Source organism: Moschus berezovskii, chromosome 11 (assembly GCF_049115385.1).
Source record: "Moschus berezovskii isolate FMDL1 chromosome 11, NW_MosBer_1.0, whole genome shotgun sequence".
Lineage (NCBI taxonomy): Eukaryota > Metazoa > Chordata > Mammalia > Artiodactyla > Moschidae > Moschus > Moschus berezovskii.
Genome location: NC_142470.1, coordinates 93,233,459 through 93,258,325, shown reverse-complemented (window position 1 = coordinate 93,258,325; position 24,867 = coordinate 93,233,459). Strand labels below are relative to the sequence as shown.

The window sequence follows — 24,867 nt, the reverse complement described above, 5'->3', positions numbered from 1 at the left end:
ATACCCATTGTATGGTTTCTCTAGGTTACATATAAATTAGTGAGAAAAGCTAATATGCAATTCAGTGCAGTTGCTTCAGTTCAGTCGCTCAGTCATGACTGACGCTTTGCGACTCCATGAATCACAGCACACCAGGCCTCCCTGTCCATCACCAACTCCCGAAGTTCACTCAAACTCATGTCCATCGAGTCAGTGATGCCATCCAGCCATCTCATTCTCTGTCGTCCCCTTCTCCTCCCGCCCCCAATCCTTCCCAGCTTCAGAGTCTTTTCCACTGAGTCAACTCTTCACATGAGGTGGCTGAAGTATTGGAGTTTCAGCTTTAGCATCAGTCCTTCCAATGAACACCCAGGATCGACCTCCTTTAGAATGGACTGGTTGGATCTCCTTGCAGTCCAAGGGACTCTTAAGGGTCAGTTGCTTAGTTGTGTCCAACTCTTTGTGACCCCATGAATTGCAGCACACCAGGCCTCCCTGTCCATCACCAACTCCCAGAGTTTACCCAGACTCATGTCCATCGAGTTGGTGATGCCATCCAGCCATCTCATCCTCTGTCGTCCCCTTCTCCTTCTGCCTTCAGTCCCTCCCAGCGTCAGGGTCTTTTCCAATGATTCAACTCTTCGCATGAAGTGGCCAAAGTATTGGAGTTTCAGCTTCAGCATCAGTCCTTCCAATGAACACCCAGGACTGATCTCCTTTAGGATGGACTGGTTGGATCTCCTTGCAGTATAAGGGACTCTCAAGAGTCTTCTCCAACACCACAGTTCAAATATGCAGTAGGAGGTGATAAAAACCACAAGAGAGAATTGAAGGAAGTCCTTGAGGTGTGTTGGTTCTATTGCGTCTTCTCAGCTGCATGCAGCTAACTCTTCAGTCTGCCTTGCAGTGTGAAAGCAGCTGCAGATAATATGTGAATGGGTGTGACTGTATACCAATAAAACTTTATTTATGGACATTGAAATTTACATTTCATATACTTTTCACATTTCACAAAGTTTTCTTTTCTTTCTTTCAAAAATGTAAGAACCAGTCTTGGTTTTGGGCTAAAGGAAAACAGGTGGAGGACTGTTTCTGACCCACAGGCTTGAAGCTTCCTGATTCCTATCCTGATCGTTGCAACTTAGGCATATAGACCTTGTATTGCCAGAAATAGTAAATCTAAATTTTATGTGAAATCTCCCAGTTTCCACGTGTTGGCTGATAAAGTTTAAGAAACAATATTTCTATGGATAAAATGGGGGCTTGGTCTGTACTGTGTAAGGGCCTATTTTCCTGAGCATTTAAGTTGAGACAAAGAAGAGGTAAAAAGGAAATCATGACTCTCTCAGCAATTCTCATGAGAGCCAGAAGGTTTGGAATCAGTTGTACCAGAAGGGTTTTTACTTAATGGGTTTCAGTGTATACTAGCAGATATAAGGCCTTATTTTTGATCTTTTTAGTGATGTTAATTTGAATAAAAAAATTTTTTCCAAGTTGATTTGAGTTAAATGATCTTATCGACTGAGTAGTACTTGACCCTAAAGAAAGTATCATTAAGACCTGAGGTTGCTAAATGGTATCATTTTCTTTCTAGTGAGACTAATGGTCATTAGTGAGTTAGTAATACAGTTTTCTTGATGGAAAACTTTCATCAGCATGCATGTTAAGCAGGAATGTATCAGGTTGATTTTTTTTATTAAAAATGATTTTATTTTTGTGAAACGATAAAAGAGGATTTTTCCCCATCCCCTAGTCTGTGAAGTATATAGACCATTATTAGTAATATGTTAATGTTGAGTAAAAGGAATTTTGGCTTTGGAATCAGACTGGACTTTATCTGGCTTAGCCTGTTACCATCTCTGTGACCTTAGGCCAGTGAATTACTCTGAATATCAGTTTCCTCATTTATTAAATGGACTTAAGTTGGCAAACATTTACTGGGTTTCTTTTGAGTACACTCATGCTCCCTGCCTTCTAGAAGGTTATTCACTGGTATGACTTGTCAATCAGAACAAGTAATAAGTGTTCTAGTCAGGAGACAGGATCTGGGAACTGTCTAAAACAAGACTTCAAGTTTCCTTTTTCATTAATGCCTCAGATTTTCTATTAAATGATTCTTGACAGATAGAAAAAGGCATTTTTATTTTCTAGTAAAAAAAAATAGATTATGCTTTCTTTCTTTGTTTCACACTCCCCCTTCTCCCATATCAAGATTTTGGATTAAAGAGTTAGTTTATAGATCTGATTTTTAAGAGCTGAGCATCTTAAGTCGTATGTTTTTTTAACAGGGCAATCTGTTTGACTGGATCTGTCTTAATTCCCGTGTCTAGAAAAGGAAAGAATATGTTGCCAGACCTGACTCACTTACTGCTGACAGCAGATAAGGACAGATAGTTGGAATATAGACTGACTTCGTTAGCTTAGTGATAGGAAAAGAATGAAAATGAGGCAACAGCTCAGGGAATTAAATTAAAAATGATGTGAAACTTCTTTCTATTAGATAATTCTACCTTTTCTTTCCTTACATGGACTGAGGAAATAACATTAGTAATTAGAAAAGATTTTGTCATAGAGTCAAAATTCATTTGTGATTTTGTCATTGTTGCAACAGTTGTATGTAGCAGTTTAGAAGGGAAACAGGCAGTTTTACCCCTTGATCAAATGAAGAAATTAAATTCAAGTCACAGAAAATGCTTTTGGTAAGTAAGCATGATTTCCAATTAGTAGGTATTGCTATAAAAGAAAGAAAATTGCCTTTGGGCAATATAATTCAAAGTAACATAGTTGTAAGTAATTTAGATGATTAAATGATTAGATGAATCATACTTGGTAATTTAATGAGCCTATCAGAAATAGTTAATACTTCTTATTTGCACACACACACACAACACACATAAACCTTTGTCATGGATTTTTCTGGGGAAGGGGGATGGTGCTCAGGCCGCAGAAGAGAGACTTTCATCTTCACTGTGTATGCTTCTGTATCGGCTTGTTGTTTAATCAGGATGTGTTGAAAAGTAAGACTGAGCACCAGAGAACTGAGAAAAGGCTACTGTGCTGTCAGCCTGTGCATTAGTCAAGACAATGTATAAAATGCGGTCTCCACCCTCCAAACTGTAAGGACTGGGTACTTACACACTTGAAAAACATGAGCTCTCCAGTGTGATGCTAACTTCTAGGCACAGTGTGGAAGTTCAGGGAAGTGAGAGACCAGTGTGTGCCCTAATCTCTTCTCTGGGAGAAGAGATTTCGTGGAAGAGGGTGTGGCAGAGGTCTTCCTAGTTTGGGGAATAATCTGAACCCAGGCTGTTTCTTACCTTGTAGCGTGCACAGCATGCATTGCTTCAAGGAGGATCCAGGGATGAGTGAAACATGGTTCCTCATCTTGTTGGCTAGCTGGCTGACAACAATTAAAACTAGGATGCAATACACGAGTATGGTGGGGTGTGTTTGCAAAGGAAGGTGGAAAACACATGCTGGAAGTTGAGACAAGGGGAAGAATCACCCCACAGGAGGTTCTAGTTGGGGGCCTCCCGGGATGGTGGATGTTGGATCATGGTGCTAGAGCTCTGTAGCAGAGCCTGGCGATGACAGTAAGCATTTTAAAGGAGGAAATGGGAAGTTGAAAATGATGTCAGGAAGCCCAACTGGCTTTGAGTGAATGGAGGAGAGATGATGTTCTTGTGGAAGACATGGCAGTGGATTTGGTGTTATTACTGAAGATGTAGCCTTGGGTGGGGAAACTTCCTGAAGAGTGAATTTAATCTCACAAATGTAAAAAAATTCTAAAAGTTGATTTGCGTTAATGTAAAATTTTTTCCCAAAGGGTCCTTTTATTTCAGCTTACGTTGGTATTTCCTTTTTCCCTTTTTCTAGAGCTTGCCATGGTGGACGTTGAGATGTGTGAATATTCACCAGCAGTTGCTTGAGGAGCGCTCACCTGAGCTTTTTGCTCTTGCTGAAGACTGCATCGATCAAGGTATGCTGCATATTTTGTCTGCTTTGAGCATGTTGCTCTGTTCTGTTTTCTTGGATAATACTTTCTTTTTTCATTTATTGCTTGACAGCATATGGTAACTTTTTGTCTGAGGTTGCTTCTCCACTCCTGGATTTGAACTATCACAAATTATTAGGATGTCAGATTATAGGATTCCTTTTTTGTCTTTGAATTTTTAAAAAGTCAATCAGTGTTATTTATATTTATTAATACAGACTTAAATCAGTGTTATTTATATTTATTAATACAGACTTAAACAAGTGATTTATTATTCTGTGTAGTTCACCTTGATTTTATTACGAATTGCCTAAAGGTATTTAAATATTTTCTTGGTTTCTTAATGTAAGAAACCTTGTTAGAAACCAATATAAACTCCCTTTATTAAGAAAATAATCCTTAACTAATTTGAACTGGAGTAAATTGTGCCGAACTACATGCAGAACAGGAAATTATTTATCCTATATCCTTCTGAGTACATGAAGAAATAATTCATTTTTTTAATTAATAATATTTGGTAGAAAATAAGTTTAGTGAGGATGACAGTGGGTAGAGAGACATTTTTGTAGTTTTTTCATTATTTTCATTGTAATTTATAACATACATATGGAAATGTGCCTAGAATAGAAATGTAAAATTTACCAAATACTTACCAACCACATGCCCCTGTAAATGCCTTTGTTGCAAGTAACCCTCAGGCTTTTTAGGGAGGCATCGTTTGTTTATGGCTGAGCTGGGTCTTCATTGCCGCTTGGACTTTTAGTTGCGGCGAGTTGGGGCTACTCTTCAGTTGTGCACAGGCTTCTCATTGCGGTGACTTCTCTTGTGGAGCACGGGCTCTGGGGCCGGTCGGCTTCAGTAGTTGCGGTTTGCGGGCTCTAGAGCACAGGCTCAGTGGTTGTGGCACCGGGCTTAGTTGTTCCTCTGCATGTGGAATCTTTCCAAATCAGGGATCGAATCTACGTCTCCTGCGCTGATAGGTGTATTCTTTGCTGAGCCACCAGGAAAGTCCTCGGGAAGCATTTTGGGAGGAAATGCTTGGACTTAGTCTATATTTGTTCAGGATTTCAGGTTATGTAAGACTGTGTAACAACCAAGGGCAATTAGATCTGACTTGTATATGTAAAAAAAATGTATTCTGAGCTTGAACTTTGTATATAGAAAACAATATTTGAACATGTGGTAGCAGATTGTTTTATTAAATGTAAGGAGTTTACTTTTCTATATAGTGATACTTCACTAGGTGTACAATGATGCAATGAAGTAACAGAACTCTGTGAAACAGTATTTCTTTTTCCTGTAGAAGTCTTTGGTTTAATGCATTTGGATTACAAGAGATTTTTATGAGCAAATATAGGCTACAGAATCATCTGTGTTTTGAAGACTAAGCAATTCTAGATTGTGAGTTCCTTGTGGGCTGATTTTTTCTTGTTTCTGCTTAGCAGAATGCCTGAAAAATAATAAATATTTAGTGCATATTTGTTGAATAGTGATAGCTAGCATTTATTGAGCCTTTACTTTTTAAATTGTAATTATTTATTTTTGGCTGCACTGAGTCTTTTTTACTATGAAAGCGGGGGTTACTCTCTACTTGTGCTGTGCAGGCTTCTCATTGCAGTGGCTTCTGTGGTGGTGCATGGCTTAGATGTCCTGAGGCACGTGGAATCCTCCAGAACCAGGGATTGAACCTGTATCCCTTGCCTTGGACCACTGGGGCAGTCCTGTTGAGCCTTTTCTACATTTACTTTTCAGAGGAGACATTGTAGATGTCTCCATCTGTCCTCCATCTTGATAGCAGTTTTCATCTGAGTTAACTTCTGTACGAGAGTTTTTCAAAAAGTGAAATATTATAGAAGTTATGAGAAAATTAATCTTACCCAGTTACCATATGGGATCTTGAATCTTCTCATAATAGTGTTGCCTAGGCGTGGAGTTCTCTTTCAAATGAAATATGAAGTTGGACTTGGAGAAAATTAAGACCTGATGCTCAGTTTACTGGCATCATTGTCCTCTTTCTATTTTTAGTAAAATGAAAGCTGTGTAGACTAAGTATTCCCCCCATTCATGTCATTTCATATTTTTATTTTTTATTTTTTCATTTCATATTTTTAAAATGAAGTGAGATACATTCCATAAGGGAGAAAGAGAAGTGGGGATAAATGTCTAGTTCATGATAGCGGATAAAGTTTTGAAAGCCAGGGATGAGTTGAGCATTACTGATTCTAATGGGGAGAAAAGATGATTTTTCCAGAGGATAGTGAAAGCATTTGAAAGAAGATGGCATGAGGATTCAGCCACTATTTAATTTTGTAAAAAGGTAATTACATTAAACTGTGTAGCATATTAAACAATTTCATATGCTTCATTATACTTTTATGGAGTATTGGTAAATGAACAAAAACACAAGGTGTCACTGGGAGTTTTCTTTCTCTTATTGTAAAGGAAATCAAGTTTGATGCAGTTGCCAGAGGGAGAGCCACATCTCTTCCCTTTATCCCATGTTATGTAAATCTGCATTTATGTCTATACCTTAACCACATCTCAGTGACTGATGTTCTTAATGATGACTTTTAATTATTAAAAGAAAAAAATACCTTCTTAATATACCACATTAAAAGGTAAGAACCATATGATGTAGAGAGAATTCTAAGAGGTAAAATATAGTTCTCTAAACAGAAAGGGTTAACTAAGATATCTGGAAACTATGACTGTAAGTGACTCATTCCCCAAGTGGTATGTTCCTTTCTGCAGTATATTTCAGCATACCATTTGCTTTGCCTTATAACTAAGAACTTTTTACGTTGCTGTTCTAGGCTAATCAGTGACATTTTTCATTTTATCTAGTCCATTTTGGCTATGTCTAAGTAAGTCTGCACATGGCTTAAACTGAAACATTTTCATAAACAGTTTTATTTTAAAAAATGTTCTGGGATTTAACCCAAATGTTGACCAAGCATTCAGTTATAATTGAAATATTTTTTGGTATCCAGAGAAGAATATTATATTTGAAATGTTGCCCTTGAACGATCATCAAAAAGTTGGCAAGATCTTTTTTTTCAATCTGTGACATATAAGCAAGTGTGATCTTTATATTTTTGTCTAGGAACGTTAGATCAGTACAGTGTAGTGGAATAGAGCCCATTAGAGTGTCAGCATAACTTTGCTGGACTGATCACATCTATGAAAGGAGAGAGTTAGAATCTTGAAAAGCCTGCTCCTCAGCATACTCTGAGGTCCTCTTTTGGATCTCATACTAATGAAACCATGATTCTCTGAAGTACTGCTTAAGGGCACACAATCACAATCACTTATTGAGGCATCTGATACTGAAAACATGTTCCATATAGCTCATGAGTTATAATATTGAGGTTTAGGTGTTTGAAGATGAGCTTATGAGGAAGTCACTGTTCAAAGAAAACAGGCTAAAATACTTTGTCTGAGATTCCAGTGTAACATCTCCAGGCAGCTCTGTGACTCTAGGCTTATATTGTCTCCACATCCAAGGAGTTGTTTAAGAGATTAGTTTCTTGGTGACTGATGTATGCATAAATTAAAAAAAAAACAATTGGATACTTTGGAATGAATGTCATTAAATATACTAATAATCTAATCACAAGTATCTGATTATCCATATGAATCCATAGGATTTCATTTTTAACATAGCATTAAAATAATCTGATGAGAAGAGATTTTGGTTTTAGCATGCATTTTAAATATAGTGGTTTGACATTTTGACCCAGAAGGGTATGATTATTCATTACCATGGAGGACCTAAAGATTTATTAAAACGATAACTGTATGTCTGTTGGGTCAACATGCTTTATTTATTTATTTCATCTTTTTATTTAAACTTGAGTTATCCAAATCTCAAAACTTTGTGTTCATGGTTGACTCACTGTTTTTCATCATTCTGTGTATCTAGCCAGTTCTTAAATCTTATCAGTTCTTGCCTAAGGGTTCCATATCCATCCTTCTTTTCCATTTCTACAACTCTTATCCTAGTCAGTGTCTGAAATCTGTAGTTTGGAAAGACCCATTAGAGATTATCTTGTCCAGCTAACTCATTTTCCAAAGAATTGAAACTCAAAGAGATTGTCCACGAACCAGAACTATGACCTGGAGTTTCTGACTCCAAATGCTGCTTACTCTTCTCTCCATTACTTTTCTCCAAACTGGTCAGTAGGGCAGAACTCTAATACCTAATAGTTATAATGCAGTTCACATTTCAGTAGTCCATACTCCATACCAAGCACTGTTCTCGGTCTTTAAATATATTAACTAGCTTATTCCTTGCAACAGCTCTGAGATAGAACTGAAGACTTGACATAGGAAGGCGTAGTGGTGGGTTTGTGTGCCACCCTTTTTTAGCAGTGTTTCTGGAGTGTAGTTAACCTACAATAAGACTCATTTAAAGTGTAGAATTGGTGGTATTTTATATACATATGTACTTGTGAAATTATCAGAATCAAGATAATTAACAGAACCTAGAGTTTTAAGATCTGACTTTCAATTTCTCTTCTGTCCCTCACACACTGTGTGACTTCAGGGAGCTTGTCTTACTTCCAAACCAAGAGTTTCTTTCTGTGTAAAGACGGTCTGTAAGTCTTTTCCAGGTGTAAAATAATGTGTTTCTTTGTAGGCCGGCTTCTTAATGCTGGGATCTGTTGAAAGATTGTGACCAAAAAAAGTTATCTCCTCTTTCTTTGGGCTTTCTTGTTTGGATCCATAATTGCTACAGAGTGCTTCCTTTCAGTAAATTTAAAAAAACCTGCTGTTCTGGGGAGCGGGGTTCAAGATGGGAAACACATGTACACCCGGGGCATATTCATGTCAATGTATGGCAAAACCAATACAATAATGTAAAGTAATTAGCCTCCAATTAAAATAAATAAATAACCAGAACCTGCTCTTCTGTTGCCCATAACTGCTATCTAGAGCTGTGCTGTCCGGTGTAGTAGCCCCTAGCCACTAATGTGGCTAATTAAAAGAAGTAAAGAATTCCATGTCTCAGTTCCACTAGCCCCATTTCAAGGGCTCAGAAGCCACCTTGATGGTAAATGGTTACCGTTTCGGACAGTGCAGCTGTATTTAATATCATCACAGAAAATTTTATTGGATGGCACTGATGTTGAGCAACAGACAGTTTGAGAGTAGGTCTATCCTTCCTTCTGTATGGTCAGTCTTGCAGTTCCTGAAGGGTGTCATCACTGTCACTTCGAGTCTAAGGGTTGCACCTGACTTGTAGGCTCTTTCTTGGCCTTCCTTTCTTCTCTTTGTACAGCAGTACTGGATTGTTGTTATTTTTTGTTTGTTTGTTTTGTTTATCTGCTGCACCAGGTCTTAGTTGCGGCATGTAGGATCTAGTTCTCTGACCAGGGATTGAACCGCAGGCCCCCTGCATTAGGGATATGGAAGTCTCAGCCCCTGGACATCAGGGAAGTCCCTGGATGATTATTTTTACATACCGATTTCATCAGGTCATTTTTTTTAAATTAGGAAAATCTTTAATTATACTCAGTTTTATTTTTGACTTTGTATTTCATGTGTAATTTGATAATTAATTAAATTTTTTTTAAAATTTCTTGCTGTGATCTGGTCACTGGTAGTTGCTGGGGATATCATTGAACTCAGTGGGATGGAGGCTAAAATACAAGAAAGAAAAGGGCACAAAAAGAAGGAAATGACAGGCATTTAAAAAAAATGAAGCCTTGCTATTCGTGACAATATGGATGGGCCTTTTGGGCATAATGCTAAATGAAATAAATAAGAGAAAGGCAAAAATTGTGTGATTTCACTTACATATGGAACATAAAAAACAGAACAATGAAAACCAACTCATAGGTACAGAAAACAAATAGGTGGTTTCCAGAGGAAAGGAAGGTGGGAGGGCAGTATAGATAAAGGGGATTAAGAGGGGCAAACCTCCAGTTATAAATAAGCCATGGAGACTTAATGCAAGAAACACCTGGAGTAACAGGCAAATTTGGCCTCAGAGCACGGAATGAAGCAGGGCAAAGGCTAATAGAGTTTTGCGAGGAGAATGCACTGGTCATAGCAAACACCCTCTTTCAACAACACAAGAGAAGACTCTACACATGGACATCACCAGATGGTCACCACCAAAATCAGATTGATTATATTCTTTGCAGCCAAAGATGGAGAAGCTCTATACAGTTAGCAAAAGCAAGACCAGGAGCTGACTGTGGCTCAGATCAGTTCAGTTCAGTTCAGTCGTGTCCGACTCTCTGCGACCCCATGAATCACAGCACGCCAGGCCTCCCTGTCCATCACCAACTCCCGGAGTTCACTCAAACTCATGTCCATCAAGTCGGTGATGCCATCCAGCCATCCCATTCTCTGTCGTCCCCTTCTCCTCCCGCCCCCAACCTTTCCCAGCATCAGAGTCTTTTCCAGTGAGTCAACTCGTCGCATGAGGTGGCCAAAGTATTGGAGTTTCAGCTTTAGCATCAGTCCTTCCAATGAACACCCAGGACTGATCTCCTTTAAATGGACTGGTTGGATCTCCTTGCAGTCCAAGGGACTCTCAAGAGTCTTCTCCAGCACCACAGTTCAAAAGCATCAATTCTTCGGTGATCAGCTTTCTTCACAGTCCAACTCTCACATCCATACATGACCATGGGAAAAACCATAGCCTTGACTAGACGGACCTTTGTTGGCAAAGTAATGTCTCTGCTTTTTAATATACTATGTAGGTTGGTCATAACTTTCCTTCCAAGGAGTAAGCGTCTTTTAATTTCATGGTTGCAGTCAGCATCCGCAGTGATTTTGGAGCCCCAAAAAATAAAGTGTGACTCTGTTTCCACTGTTTTTCCATCTGAACTCCTTATTGCCAAATTCAGACTTAAATTGAAGAAAGTAGGGAAAACCACTAGACCATTCAGATATGACCTAAATCAAATCCCTTATGATTATACAGTGGAAGTGAGAAATAGATTTAAGGGACTAGATCTGATAGAATGCCTGATGAACTATGGACGGAGGTTCATGACATTGTACAGGAGACAGGGACCAAGCCATCCCCATGGAAAAGAAATGCAAAAAAGCGAAATGGCTGTCTGAGGAGGCCTTAAAAATAGCTGTGAAATGAAGAGAAGCAAAAACCAAAGGAGAAAAGGAAAGATATAAGCATCTGAATGCAGAGTTCCAAAGAATAGCAAGGAGAGATAAGAAAGGCTTCCTCAGCGATCAATGCAAAGAAATAGAGGAAAACAACAGAGGAGGAAAAACGAGATCTTTTCAAGAAAATTAGAGATACCAAGGGAACATTTCATGCAAAGATGGACTCGATAAAGGACAGAAATGGTATTGCCTAACAGCAGTAGAAGATATTAAGAAGAGGTGGCAAGAATACACAGAAGACCTGTACAAAAAAGATCTTCACGACCAAGATAATCACGATGGTGTGATCACTGACCTAGAGCCAGACATCTTGGAATGCGAAGTCAAGTGAGCCTTAGAAAGCATCACTACGAACAAAGCTAGTGGAGGTGATGGAATTCTAGTTGAGCTATTTCAAATCCTGAAAGATGATGCTGTGAAAATGCTGCACTCAATATGCCAGCAAATGTGGGAAACTCAGCAGTGGCCACAGGACTGGAAAAGGTCAGTCTTCATTCCAATCCCAAAGAAAGGGAATGCCAAAGAATGCTCAAACTACCACACAGTTGCACTCATCTCACACGCTAGTAAAGTCATGCTCAAAATTCTCCAAGCCAGGCTTCAGCAGCACGTGAACTGTGAACTTCCAGATGTTCAAGCAGGTTTTAGAAAAGGCAGAGGCATCAGAGATCAAATTGCCAGCATCCGCTGGATCATGGAAAAAGCAAGAGAGTTCCAGGAAAACATCTATTTATGCTTTATTGACTACGCCAAAGCCTTTGACTGTGTGGATCACAATAAACTGTGGAAAATTCTGAAAGAGAGGGGAATACCAGACCACCTGACCAGCCTCTTGAGAAACCTGTATGCATGTCAGAAAGCAACAGTTAGAACTGGACTTGGAACAACAGACTGGTTCCAGATAGGAAAAGGAGTACGTCAGGATTGTATATTGTCACCCTGCTTATTTAACTTATATGCAGTGTACATCATGAGGAACACTGAGCTGGAAGAAGCACAAGCTGGAATAGAGATTGCTGAGAGAAATATCAATAACCTCAGATATGCAGATGACACCACCCTTATGACAGAAAGTGAAGAGGAACTCAAAAGCCTCTTGATGAAAGTGAAAGAGGAGTGTGGAAAAGTTGGCTTGAAGCTCAACATTCAGAAAACAAAGATCATGGCATCTGGTTCCATCACTTCATGGGATATAGATGGGGAAACAGTTTCAGACTATTTTTTGGGGATCCAAAGTTACTGCAGATGCTGATTGCAGGCATGAAATTAAAAGACGCTTACTCCTTAGAAGGAAAGTTATGACCAACTTAGATAGAATATTAAAAAGCAGAGACTACTTTGCCAACCAAGATCCATCTAGTCAAGGCTATGGTTTTTCCCATGGTCATGTATGGATGTGAGAGTTGGAATGTGAAGAAAGCTGATCGCCGAAGAATTGATGCTTTTGAACTGTGGTGCTGGAGAAGACTCTTGAGAGTCCCTTGGACTGCAAGGAGATCCAACCAGTCCATTCTAAAGGAGATCAATCCTGGGTGTTCATTGGAAGGACTGATGCTATAGCTGAAACTCCAATACTCTGGCCACCTCATGCGACGAGTTGACTCACTGGAAAAGACTCCGATGCTGGGAGGGATTGGGGGCAGGAGGAGAAGGGAACGACAGAGGATGAGATGACTGGATGGCATCACCGACTCGATGGACATGAGTTTGAATGAACTCTGGGAGTTGATGATGGACAGGGAGGCCTGGCGTGCTGTGATTCATGGGGTCGCAATGAGTTGGACACAACTGATCGACTGAACTGAAAGGAGTGTGGTCCACAATATTGTAATAGTTTGTATGGGGACAGATGGTTATTAGGCTAGTGTGGTGATCATTCATAATGTATACAAATGTTATACAAGTGTCAATTTTCCTGTACAATCACAATATAGCCACCAATATTAGGAAATTAACATTGATTAAATACTAATATCTAATTACTGCTGTTCAAGATTATCCAGTTGTGCCCAAAGCGCCCTTTATAGCAACATGATCCAGTCCAGAACCTATTGTTACATTTAGTTGTCGTATCTCTTTAGTGTCTTTCAATATAGATCTATCACAGGAATTGTGCTGTGTTATTCTCTCTGCGTCCTACCAGGTGGCACACGATTTCAGTTGGTCTCATTACTGGTTATACTAACTTTGGTTACTTGATTAAGATGGTATCTGTCAGTCTTCTTCATTAGAGTTACCCATTTTCTCTGTACATTTTTCGTTTTTGAAACAGCTTTATTGAGATTTAATTGACATACAATACAGCTGACATACTTAAAATGTCAACTTGTAAAGTTTTGGCATGTATTTATTCCCGTGAAACCGTCATCAAAATTGAGATAATGAACATATACTTTGTTCCCCAAAACTTCCTTGTGCTTGTTGGGAATCCTATCCTCTTACACCCTTCCTGTTCTCTCCTTCAGCCTCTCAGGCCACCACTGATCTGCTTTCTGTTACTACATATTTGTCTGCATTTCCTTGAATTTTATAAAAGAGATTTCATATAGTCTCACACTTTGTGTGTGTGTGTTTAGCTGGGCTTCTTTGACTCAGCAGACTTACTTTGATTCATCCAATTGTCACTTATAGCAATAGTTCATTCTTTTTAATTGCTAAGTAGTGTACCAGTATATGGAAATACCATAATTTGTTTGTTCTTTCATCTGTTGATGGAAATTTGATTGCTTCCAGTTTTTGGTTATTACTCTTTATAATTAATTTTTGTTGTATGATGATTTACTTAGATACCATATAAGTCTCCTATTCCTCAGTAAACGTTGAATTTATGCATTTATATATTGACATTAGTGTGCACTCACAGATTCCAAATTCATTTAATGGATTACAATTTGGCATTCATAATGTCCCACATTTGGCCAGTTGAGGCTTGTTCAAATTGGCTTTTATGCTCTTTCAGCATATCTTTGAGTGCTTCTTTATTTTCTGACATAAGAAGATACTTTAGCCTTATTTTGTATTACTTTGCTCTGGCCCTGGAATCAGTAATTTCTCCAAGGAGCTCTGGTTCCTTTTAAAGTCTAAACAGCCATAGCTGGAAAGTATGTGTATGTGTGTATGTAAGTACACATGTACATCTGTGTCTCTTTCTATATTTATCTGTGTATTGAAAACCATGAATTGCATCATCTCCAATTCCAATCCATTATCACAGAATTTATTTTAATCTTCTCTCTTCCAGATTTCTAACTCCTTTCTTTGACAGTGAAAAACCAGGCTCCCATTAACCTCAGTATAAGTGTATTACAGTCTTCCTGTACACAGTCAGTCTCTACGTTCAGGCTGCTCCCTTGGCCCTGACCTTGGGGAACCCACAGCTTAATCCTTGTCCTGGGTCTTTTGAATGTTGGTTGAGTCCCTGGCCCTTTTGAGCACACCAGTTGAAACTCCAGCCCCCACAAACACTACTCTAGCCTCTGACTGATCCCGAGCAAACTCTCTGGGTGAGCTGTGGACCTTGCAAACATGCTGGCTGAGCCTTTGGTCAAGTCACCAGGCCTGGTTTTGGGAATGCATAACGCATGTTTCAGACTTAGGCAAACACCCACTGTGGCCCTTTTTTGAGACTGTTCTCAGCAAACACATTGGTTGAATCCCTGTCAAGTCCCTGCTGCTGCTGCTGCTAAGTCACTTCAGTCGTGTCCGACTCTGTGTGACCCCATAGATGGAAGCCCACCAGGCTCCCCCGTCCCTGGGATTCTCCAGGCAAGAACACTGGAGTGGGTTGCCATTTCCTTCTCCTAACCCTGACCAAATAGCTCCAGTTAAAATTTAACTGTACAAAGTGTTTATATTGATATTTGTATCTTTTTCCTAAATCTTTCCTAAAATCTTGTTAATAACAATGTTAACGTAATTATTTGCTTTACATACAGAATATTTCAATGGGAAAAGAATAGTCTTTTTAGCAAATGTGCTGGGACAGCTAGGTAACCATATGCAAAAGAATGAAATTGGACCCTTACCTTACACTATATAGAAAAGTTAAATAAAAATGGATTAGAGTCCTAGTGTAAGAGCTAAAACTCTAAGACTCTTAGGAGAAAATATAGGGGTAAATCTTTGTGACTTCAGATTTGGTAGTAGATTCTTAGATATGACACCAAAAGCATGAGCAGCAACAACAACAAAGTAGGAAAGTTGGCCTTCATAGCAGGGTTATGAACCCGTAACACGGTCTCTTCAGAAAATTTAAAAACTTTTGTGTTTCAAAGGACACTATCAAAAAAGTGAAAAGACAGGCTAGAGAGTGGGAGAAAATATTTGCAAATCATATATCTGATAAGGAACTTGTATCTAAAATATATGAAGAACTCTGACAACTCAGTAATATAAAAGGCAAATGACCCAATTAAAAAATATGCAAAGGATATAAATAGATATTTATCTAGAGAAGACATTCTAATGACCAGTAAGTACATGAAAAGACATTTGATATCAGAATCAAAACTACAATAAGATATCAATTCACACCCACATGGATGGCTGTAATTTAAGAAAAGTTAGATAATCATATTGTTGAGCATGTGGAAAAGTTGGAACACTGCTGGTGGAAATATAACATGGTATAACCATTTTCGAATACAGTTTGGCAGTTTCTTAAACAGTTAAGTATAGAATCACCATATGATCCAGCAGTTCCTAGGTGTATATACCCAAGAGAAATGAAAACATAGGTCCACCCAGAGCTTGAATATGAATTTTTATAACAGCATTATTCATAATAGCTAAAAGATGGACATGTCCATCAACTGATATATAAGTAAACAAAATACTGTGTATTCATACAGTGGTTTCTATTTACTATTTTTTAGCCATAAACAGAAATGAAGTGTGATACATACTTCAGCACAGGTGAACCTTGAAAACATCATACTAAATTATAGAAACCAGATATGAAAGACCACGTGATAAATAATTTCCTTTATATGAAATGTCCAGGATAGGTAAAGTTAGGATCAGAAAGTAGATTTAATGGTGTTTAGGGCTATGGGAGGGATGAGGGGAAGAGAGTGATAGGTAAAGGGTTCAGGATTTATTTTTGAGGTGATAAAAATGTTTTAGAGTTGACTATGGTGATGGTCGCACATTTCTTGGAATATACGAAAAGCCATTGAATGGCACACTTCAGATTGGTGGACCTTATGTGTATGAATCATCTCAGTAAAGCTGTTGAAAAATTTCACCTTACATATACAGCATAGTGACTATAACGAATAATTTTGTATTGTGTATTTGAGAGTTGCTAAGAGAGTGGATCTTAAAAGTTCTCATCACCAGAAAAAAAATTGTAACTGTATATGATGGTGGATGTTAACTCAGCTTACTGTGGTGATCATTTTGCAGTGTACACATATATTGAATCATCATGTTGTACACCTGAAACTAATGGCATGCTCTATGTCAATTACATTTCAAGGAAAAGGTAAAAAAAGATTTAACCCAGGAATTTCTTAAAATGTTCAAAACCAAAATGAAGTCAGTTGTACAACTTTACTAAAAAAATGTTAAAGGCATACTGTTGTCTTGAATAGGATGATTAGTATTGTCAAGATGCCAACTGTGAAATTACGATTAGTGCAGTTACAAACATTTTGAAGAGCGAACTTGCAAATTGATTCTGGAAGAAAAAGTGTGTAAGAATAGTCAAGACAGTTTTTAAAGAGAAAGATAATGATGGAGACTTTCAGGTATAAAAGTTAATTAAAAACTAGGGTAATTTCAACAGTATGATACTAGCAAAGAAATAATGTGATTAAAAAAATTTAACCGTGCATTGTGTCAATATCTTTGATTTCATATGTGTGTCCTTCTTTTCTTAAACCGAAAATCTTGTGCCAGAAAATATAAATGTAATGACTTGCTTTGTTGCATGTGTGAAACGTTTGAGAGCAACACCAGCATGCCAGCTAACAGCAAGACCACTGAATAAGGCTCAAGATGTCTTTGCAACTCTCTTTGTCCCTTCAGTATGTTACATTAAGGGTATATACTGTGCTCTAATTTCCAATTACTCTTTCTCTTGTCACCAACTTGTTTATATAGAGTTTTAGTTTTCCATTTGTTCTCAGTTTTTAGGGATTGCTTTTTTCTTTCTGATTTATTTTTTGATATGTAAAACCATTACACGATTCCAGAGTCAAAACTCTATAACAAGGTCTGTTCAGAGAAATTTCCTGTCTGTCTCTATTTTCCTTCTACCCTATTCTCCCTGCACCTCCACCTGCCTCTTTAAAAAAAAAGTTTACTTATTTATTTGGCTGTACTGGGTCTTCATTGCCACGCTGACTTTTTCGTGTTCATTGCTGGCAAGCGGAGACTACGCTCTAGTTTTGGTGTGCAGACTTCTTATTGTGGTGGCTTCTTTTGCTGTGGAGCACAGGCTCTAGGGCACATGGGCTTCAGTAGTTGTGAGCATGCGGGATCAGCAGTCGCAGCTCCTGGACTTCAAAGCACAGGCTCAGTAGTTGTGGAGCACAGGCTTAGTTGCTCCCCAGCATGTGGGATCGTCCTGGATCAGGGATCGAACCCGCATCTCCTGCATTGACTGGTAGATTGTTTACCATTGAGCCACCAGGAGAGCCTAGATCCAGGTTTTCTTGACTTTGGTTTGCATGGAGGAATTCTACTGAAGGATTTTCACAGTGAGAAGTTAGTGTTAAGATGCCTGCCTGCCTTTTAAAGTAAGACATGTATATCTTGATTTAATTGAGTTATTCTTTGCAGCCAAAGATGGAGAAGCTCTAAACAGTTAGCAAAAACAAGACCAGGAGCTGACTGTGGCTCAGATCATGAACTCCTTATTGCCAGATTCAGACTGAAATTGAAGAAAGTGGGGAAAACCGCTAGATCATTCAGATATGACCTAAATCAAATCCTTTATGATTGTACAGTGGAAGTGAGAAATAGATTTAAGGGACTAGATTTGACAGAGTGCCTGATGAACTCTGGACGGAGGTTCGTGACATTGTACAGGAGACAGGGACCAAGACCATCCCCATGGAAAAGAAATGCAAAAAAGCAAAATGGCTGTCTGAGGAGGCCTTACAAATAGCTGTGAAAAGAAGAGAAGCGAAAAGCAAAGGAGAAAAGGAAAGATATAAGCATCTGAATGCAGAGTTCCAAAGAATAGCAAGGAGAGATAAGAAAGGCTTCCTCAGCGATCAATGCAAAGAAATAGAGGAAAACAACAGAATAGGAAAAACAAGAGATCTTTTCAAGAAAATTAGAGATTCCAAGGGAACATTTCATGCAAAGATGGGCTCGATAAAGGACAGAAATGGTATGGCCTAACAGAAGTAGAAGATATTAAGAAGAGGTGGCAAGAATACACAGAAGAACTGTACAAAAAAGATCTTCACGACCAAGATAATCACGATGGCGTGATCACTCACCTGGAGCCAGACATCTTGGAATGTGAAGTCAAGTGGGCCTTAGAGAGCATCACTGCGAACAAAGCTATTGGAGGCGATGGAATTCCAACTGAGCTATTTCAAATCCTGAAAGATGATGCTGTGAAAGTGCTGCACTCAATATGCCAGCAAATTTGGAAAACTCAGCAGTGGCCACAGGACTGGAAAAGGTCAGTCTTCATTCCAATCCCAAAGAAAGGCAATGCCAAAGAATGCTCAAACTACCGCACAATTGCACTCATCTCACACGCTAGTAAAGTCATGCTCAAAATTCTCCAAGGCAGGCTTCAGCAATATGTGAACCGTGAACTCCCAGATGTTCAAGATGGTTTTAGAAAAGGCAGAGGCACCAGAGATCAAATTGCCAACATCCGCTGGATCATGGAGAAAGCAAGAGAGTTCCAGAAAACCATCTATTTCTGCTTCATTGACTATGGCAAAGCCTTTGACTGTGTGGATGACAATAAACTGTGGAACATTCTGAAAGAGATGGGAATCCCAGACCACCTGACCTGCCTCTTGAGAAACCTGTATGCACGTCAGGAAGCAACAGTCAGAACTGGACATGGAACAACAGACTGGTTCCAAATAGGAAAAGGAGTACGTCAAGGTTGTATATTGTCACCCTGCTTATTTTAACTTATATGCAGAGTACATCATGAGGAACGCTGGGCTGGAAGAAGCACAAGCTGGAATCAAGATTGCCGGGAGAAATAACAATAACCTCAGATATGCAGATGACACCACCCTTATGGCAGAAAGTGAAGAGGAACTCAAAAGACTCTTGATGAACGTGAAAGAGGATAGTGAAAAGGTTGGCTTGAAGCTCAACATTCAGAAAACGAAGATCATGGCATCTGGTCCCATCACTTTATGGGAAATAGATGGAAAAACAGTGGAAACAGTGTCAGACTTTATTTTTTTGGGCTCAAAAATCACTGCGGATGCTGATTGCAGCCATGAAATTAAAAGACGCTTACTCCTTGGAAGGAAAGTTACGACCAACCTAGATAGCATATTAAAAAGCAGAGACATTACTTTGCCAACCAAGGTCCGTCTAGTCAAGGCTATGGTTTTTCCTGTGGTCATGTATGGAATTGAGAGTTGGACTGTGAAGAAAGCTGATCGCCGAAGAATTGATGCTTTTGAACTGTGGTGCTGGAGAAGACTCTTGAGAGTCCCTTGGACTACAAGGAGATTCAACCAGTCCATTCTAAAGGAGATCAATCCTGGGTGTTCATTGGAAGGACTTATGCTAAAGCTGAAACTGCAATACTTTGGCCACCTCATGCGATGAGTTGACTCACTGGAAAAGAGTCTGATGCTCGGAGAGATTGGGGGTGGGAGGAGACGGGTACGACAGAGAATGAGATGGCTGGATGGCATCACCAACTCGATGGACATGAGTTTGAATGAACTCCGGGAGTTGGTGATAGGCAGGGAGGCCTGGTGTGCTGTGATTCATGGAGTCGCACAGACTCGGATACGACTGAGCGACTGAACTGAACTGAAGAATCTCTTTAAAGGTCTGGCAGTATATAAAAAAGTTTTTTTCAGACTCATTTTATTTCATTTCATGATAAGATAAGGGTGTCAGTTTCTTAGTTTCTGTCTTGTTACTTGGTGAGAAAATGTATAGGTTACATTTTGCAACATCACCTCTACACTTGGTCGTTTTGCAACATCACCTCTACACTTGGTCGTTCCTCTGCCAACTTCCTCTTCCCCTCTTCCCCTCAAGTTTGGATTCAGAGTTTGGCTTTGCCACTTCTCAGCGGAGGTGACCACTCAGTAAGCTGACTAAGCTCAGTTTTCTCATGAGTTAAATGAGGTTGATGTTAGCCCTAAAGACATCATTGTGTGAATTAGCACAACATGTAAAATACCTAGTGCCGAGCAGAGTAGGTGTCAGTCGATAGCACTTTCTTTTCAGCTTGAATAGTAGAAAATGGATTCTCACTTTTTGGACATTGTATCTTCTATCATCCACCATCCTTCTGTTCATATGAATTGCTTTGTGAAGTGCTGATCCTGTTACTGGAGACATTGTGAGGGACAGTTTGTCAGGGACATTGTAGAGGGATGGATGAGGTGACCTGTTAGACACCCTATGCCAGTAGCCCCTTTATCATATATATATTTTATTTTGAAAGTCATCTTCTTAGAGATACTATGTTATTAGGCTATTATACTACCATCTTTTCATTTGAGGTGTTCGGAAAAATACAGTATGACTGCTAAGCCAATACTTACTCATTTTCTACTTGATACTCATATTGTCTCAGATATATCCAGATACATGTCTATTTCTCCTTTTAAGGGAGAAATTCTACGTTCTTTACATGGAAAACCATATATTGATCTCCTCTTCGTTAGATTTTCGTGTTGTTTAACTCTTTGCAGATTGACTTGTTATGTTGTATCATCATCTTGTATTTCTGTATTTTGGGCGGCATGATAAAGACAAACACTCTAAATAAGAAAGAGCAGGGTCATAAATGATATCTCTTAGGACTGTGTGGAGTAAAGGAGATAATGTATGTAATGTCCTTAGCTTCTAGGTTGGAACATATAAGTGCTCAGACAGTGCTTGCTATGAACTATTGCAGTATATGTTCCTCATTTTCCAGACTTGAAATTCTTTAAGAGTAGGAACTATGTAATGTATGTATTTCACATATTATGGTCTAAATGTTTTACTTACTAATGTATTTTTATTCTCATACTTAAAAAAAATATATATATATATATATTTTATTGAAATATAGTTAACTTAAAATGTTTCAAGTACCCAGCATGGTGATTTCATTGTATACATATATATTGAACATTTTTGAAATTATTTTTTGTCAAAGGTTATTACAGGATATTGACTACTTGTCAATGTCTCATCTTTTATCTTACAGTGATGAAGCTAGAGGATCTGTTTGCAGATGATTCAGGTAGATGTTTGGCTGTTCAGTTCCATCTGGAATGTGCATATGTATTTTTATATTATTATGAATATAAAAAAGCAAAAGATCAGTTCAGTATTGCTAAAGACATCTGCAGATTACAAGTTGATCTGACAGGTAAGATTTTTAACCTTTTGTGGAAAACTGATTTATGATGAAACTAGTATATACATTGATGATTTGGCTGTATTTTATGGTGGTATTTGATTATCTGTGTCCTCTTGGTTGCTTTACAAAAATATGTTTTTAAGATTTTATTTAAAGAGTTAATATTTTTAGAACAAAATTGAAACTATATTTTCTTTATTCCTGCAAATGCTCACTTATTTTCTCATCTGGTTAGACATATTGGTAATGTATGATAGCTCCACAGTACACAAACGAACTTCACCCATTTAGTTGTGATTGTGGGCTTCCCAAGACCCCTCCAGATTCTCAAGTTTAGTTTGGCTTCCTACATTGCCCTTTTCTGTAAATACCCACCTATTGCTTCTATCTTGCCTTTCTTGTATTCCTTAAGAACAGAAATTTTTTGACTGTTTTGTTTAGATGCTTCTTCACTGTCTTAGAATACTGCCTGGCATTTAGTAGGCACTCAGTAAACATTTGTTGGATGAATAAATAAATTACAGAATTTTTCCTAAAATCTGTGTTTCTTCTGAGTACCAAACAAGAAATATTGTTTTCTTTTAATGTATCTCCTTGTCCCTAGCCTAAAAATATTGACATTCTATATTGAAAACATTCATGAAAGTTAAACATAAGTAGTAGTTCACACCGGAGAAGGCAATGGCAAGCCACTCCAGTACTCTTGCCTGGAAAATCCCATGGATGGAGGAGCCTGGTAGGCTGCAGTCCATGGGGTCGCTACGAGTCAGACATGACTGAGCAACTTCACTCTCACTTTTCACTTTCACACATTGGAGAAGGAAATGGCAACCCACTCCAGTGTTCTTGCTTGGAGAATCCCAGGGACGGGGGAGCCTGGTGGGCTGCCGTCTATGGGGTCACACAGAGTTGGACACGACTGAAGTGACTTAGCAGCAGCAGCAGCAGTAGTTCACACCCTTTACACCTGTTGAACCTGGGCTTTGTGAATGTTGAAACAACAATCTGTGAATTTGAAATGATTGAACCTGTTTGTCCTCTCTAGGTTGGGTCTAGATGATCTTTGAGGCCCATTTTTAGTCCCTAAACTCTGTGCTAATTGAGGTAGTCCTGTCAGTAAAATCCTTAAGATATATTATGAGGTAGCCTAGTCTGGGATATTAGCCACCTTTTATTACATTGTTTGTGTGGGGAAAATGATTAAATACCCAACTTATGACTTCGGGAACAATGGCCGTGTGTAAGTTGGAGTCTTATACTTGAGATGTAGTTAGATGTAATACAGGTTCCTGGTAATTCAGATGATAAAGAATCTGCCTGTGGTGCAGGAGACACCGATTTGATTCCTGGATTGGAAAGATCCCTGGAATGGATCTAGAGAATGGATCTACCCACTCCAGTATTCTTGCCTAGAGAATTCCGTGGACAGAGGATCCTGGCGGACTACAGAGGAGCCTGGGGTCATAAAGAGTCAGACACAACTGATCAACTAACACTTTCAATATAAGTTGTGAAGTTAGTTTTAGAAATTATGTTTTGTTCCTAGTAGACTTTTTTGGGGGGATCATTTATAAACCTAGTATCAGCATAGTCAGCTTTGGTACCATGGTACTATGCTGAGTACTGTGTACTCAGCACAGTCAGCTTTAACTGTTGATGTATTTACTAGTTAGTGCTTCATATTTTTTTTCCAAGTTAAGATTGAAAAGCTTAAAAATACAAATGTGCTCACAGATATAAAATGAGAATCATATTATAATTTTTTTCCATTCAGCTCTTGTCTTACTATAAAAAAGTAAGCTGTGCTAGACCATCTCAATAGCTATTTTTAACATAACATGTTTCAATGGTTGTTGTATAACATAGAGCCACTCATCATAGGATGAAATCCAGACTTCTTAGACTGGTCTTTGTAATCAAGGGTCTTTGTAATCTGACTCTCACCAGAGAATAGATGTCAGAGCTTGTGCTTCTCTTAAAGCTGTTCTGCAGCTAGCTATTTCAGATACAAAGTGAAAGCAATATTTGGCCTTATATGGAGCCAGATAATGTAATAGAAAGACTGGGATTTAGAATCTGCAGACCCTGGCTTTAAGCTCTGGCTCTGATAGTGAAAACCATGTAATCTTGAGCAAGCGAGTCTGTACTTAGAACTTAACACTTTTTCATATGTTGTATGGAGAGGAGAGTATTTCTTCTCCCTGTGATGTTGAATGCATTCTTTTTTGAAGAACAAGGTAGTTTAATGCAAAGGTAAGTATGGGGAATTTCTAGTGGCAGAAATTTGAGTTCTGGGACTATAGCTTTCTGGCTTTATAATTTTATAAGTCACTTTAAAGTCATCATGGGGCTTCAGGTTTCTCTTATTTGAAATAGGGGAAATACCTCATAAACTCTAAAGCACTCTGAAAGTACTACTGTTTATGATTGTATGGTATTCTGATTGGCAAGTTACTAAGTATAATTTAATATATATATTTTCAGGTGCTTTAGGAAAAAGGACACGGTTCCAGGAAAATTATGTCGCACAACTTATTCTAGATGTAAGAAGGGAAGGAACTGTCTTTTCAAATTGTGAATTCACTCCAGCACCCACTCCTCAGGAGTATTTAACCAAGGTAGGATCATAAGCTGTTTAAATTAGCATCCGCCTCTAGTAGTTTCCATAGGGAAGTTTCATAGAAACACAAGATGGAGTGGGAAGAGGCTCTTTTAGACCTTTCTTGAGCTTTTACAAGGTGACTGGATGTTAAAAATACTCTAAAACAGAACCCATTTTAAAGCCGTTTTTATCCTCAGAGATAAACTGTTGTTTTTCTTCTAGACTTCGGTAAGTATGAATTAATAACAAGGCAATGGTTTTTCCCGTGGTCATGTATGGATGTGAGAGTTGGACTGTGAAGAAGGCTGATCGCCGAAGAATCGATGCTTTTGAACTGTGGTGTTGGAGAAGACTCTTGAGAGTCCCTTATACTGCAAGGAGATCCAACCAGTCCATTCTAAAGGAGATCAACCCTGGATGTTCATTGGAGGGACTGATGCTAAAGCTGAAACTGCAATACTTTGGCCACCTCATGCGACGAGTTGACTCACTGGAAAAGACTGTGATGCTGGGAAAGGTTGGGGGCGGGAGGAGAAGGGGATGACGGAGAATGAGATGGCTGGATGGCATCACCGACTCTGTGGACATGAATTTGAGTGTACTCCGGGGGTTGGTGAT

The 24,867-nt window shown here is 38.7% G+C and overlaps 1 protein-coding gene across 2 annotated transcripts in view; it reads left to right on the top strand.

Moving 5' to 3' along the window:
- The window catches only part of TTC27 (tetratricopeptide repeat domain 27), a 176,963-nt gene that overhangs the window by 12,971 nt on the left and 139,125 nt on the right, over positions 1-24,867 (top strand). For both annotated transcript variants that reach the window (XM_055399033.2, XM_088841553.1), the window contains exons 5-7: positions 3,856-3,958; positions 21,492-21,656; positions 24,132-24,265. In XM_055399033.2, coding sequence (XP_055255008.2) covers positions 3,856-3,958; positions 21,492-21,656; positions 24,132-24,265 — 402 coding nt within the window. The remainder of the gene's footprint in view (positions 1-3,855; positions 3,959-21,491; positions 21,657-24,131; positions 24,266-24,867) is intronic.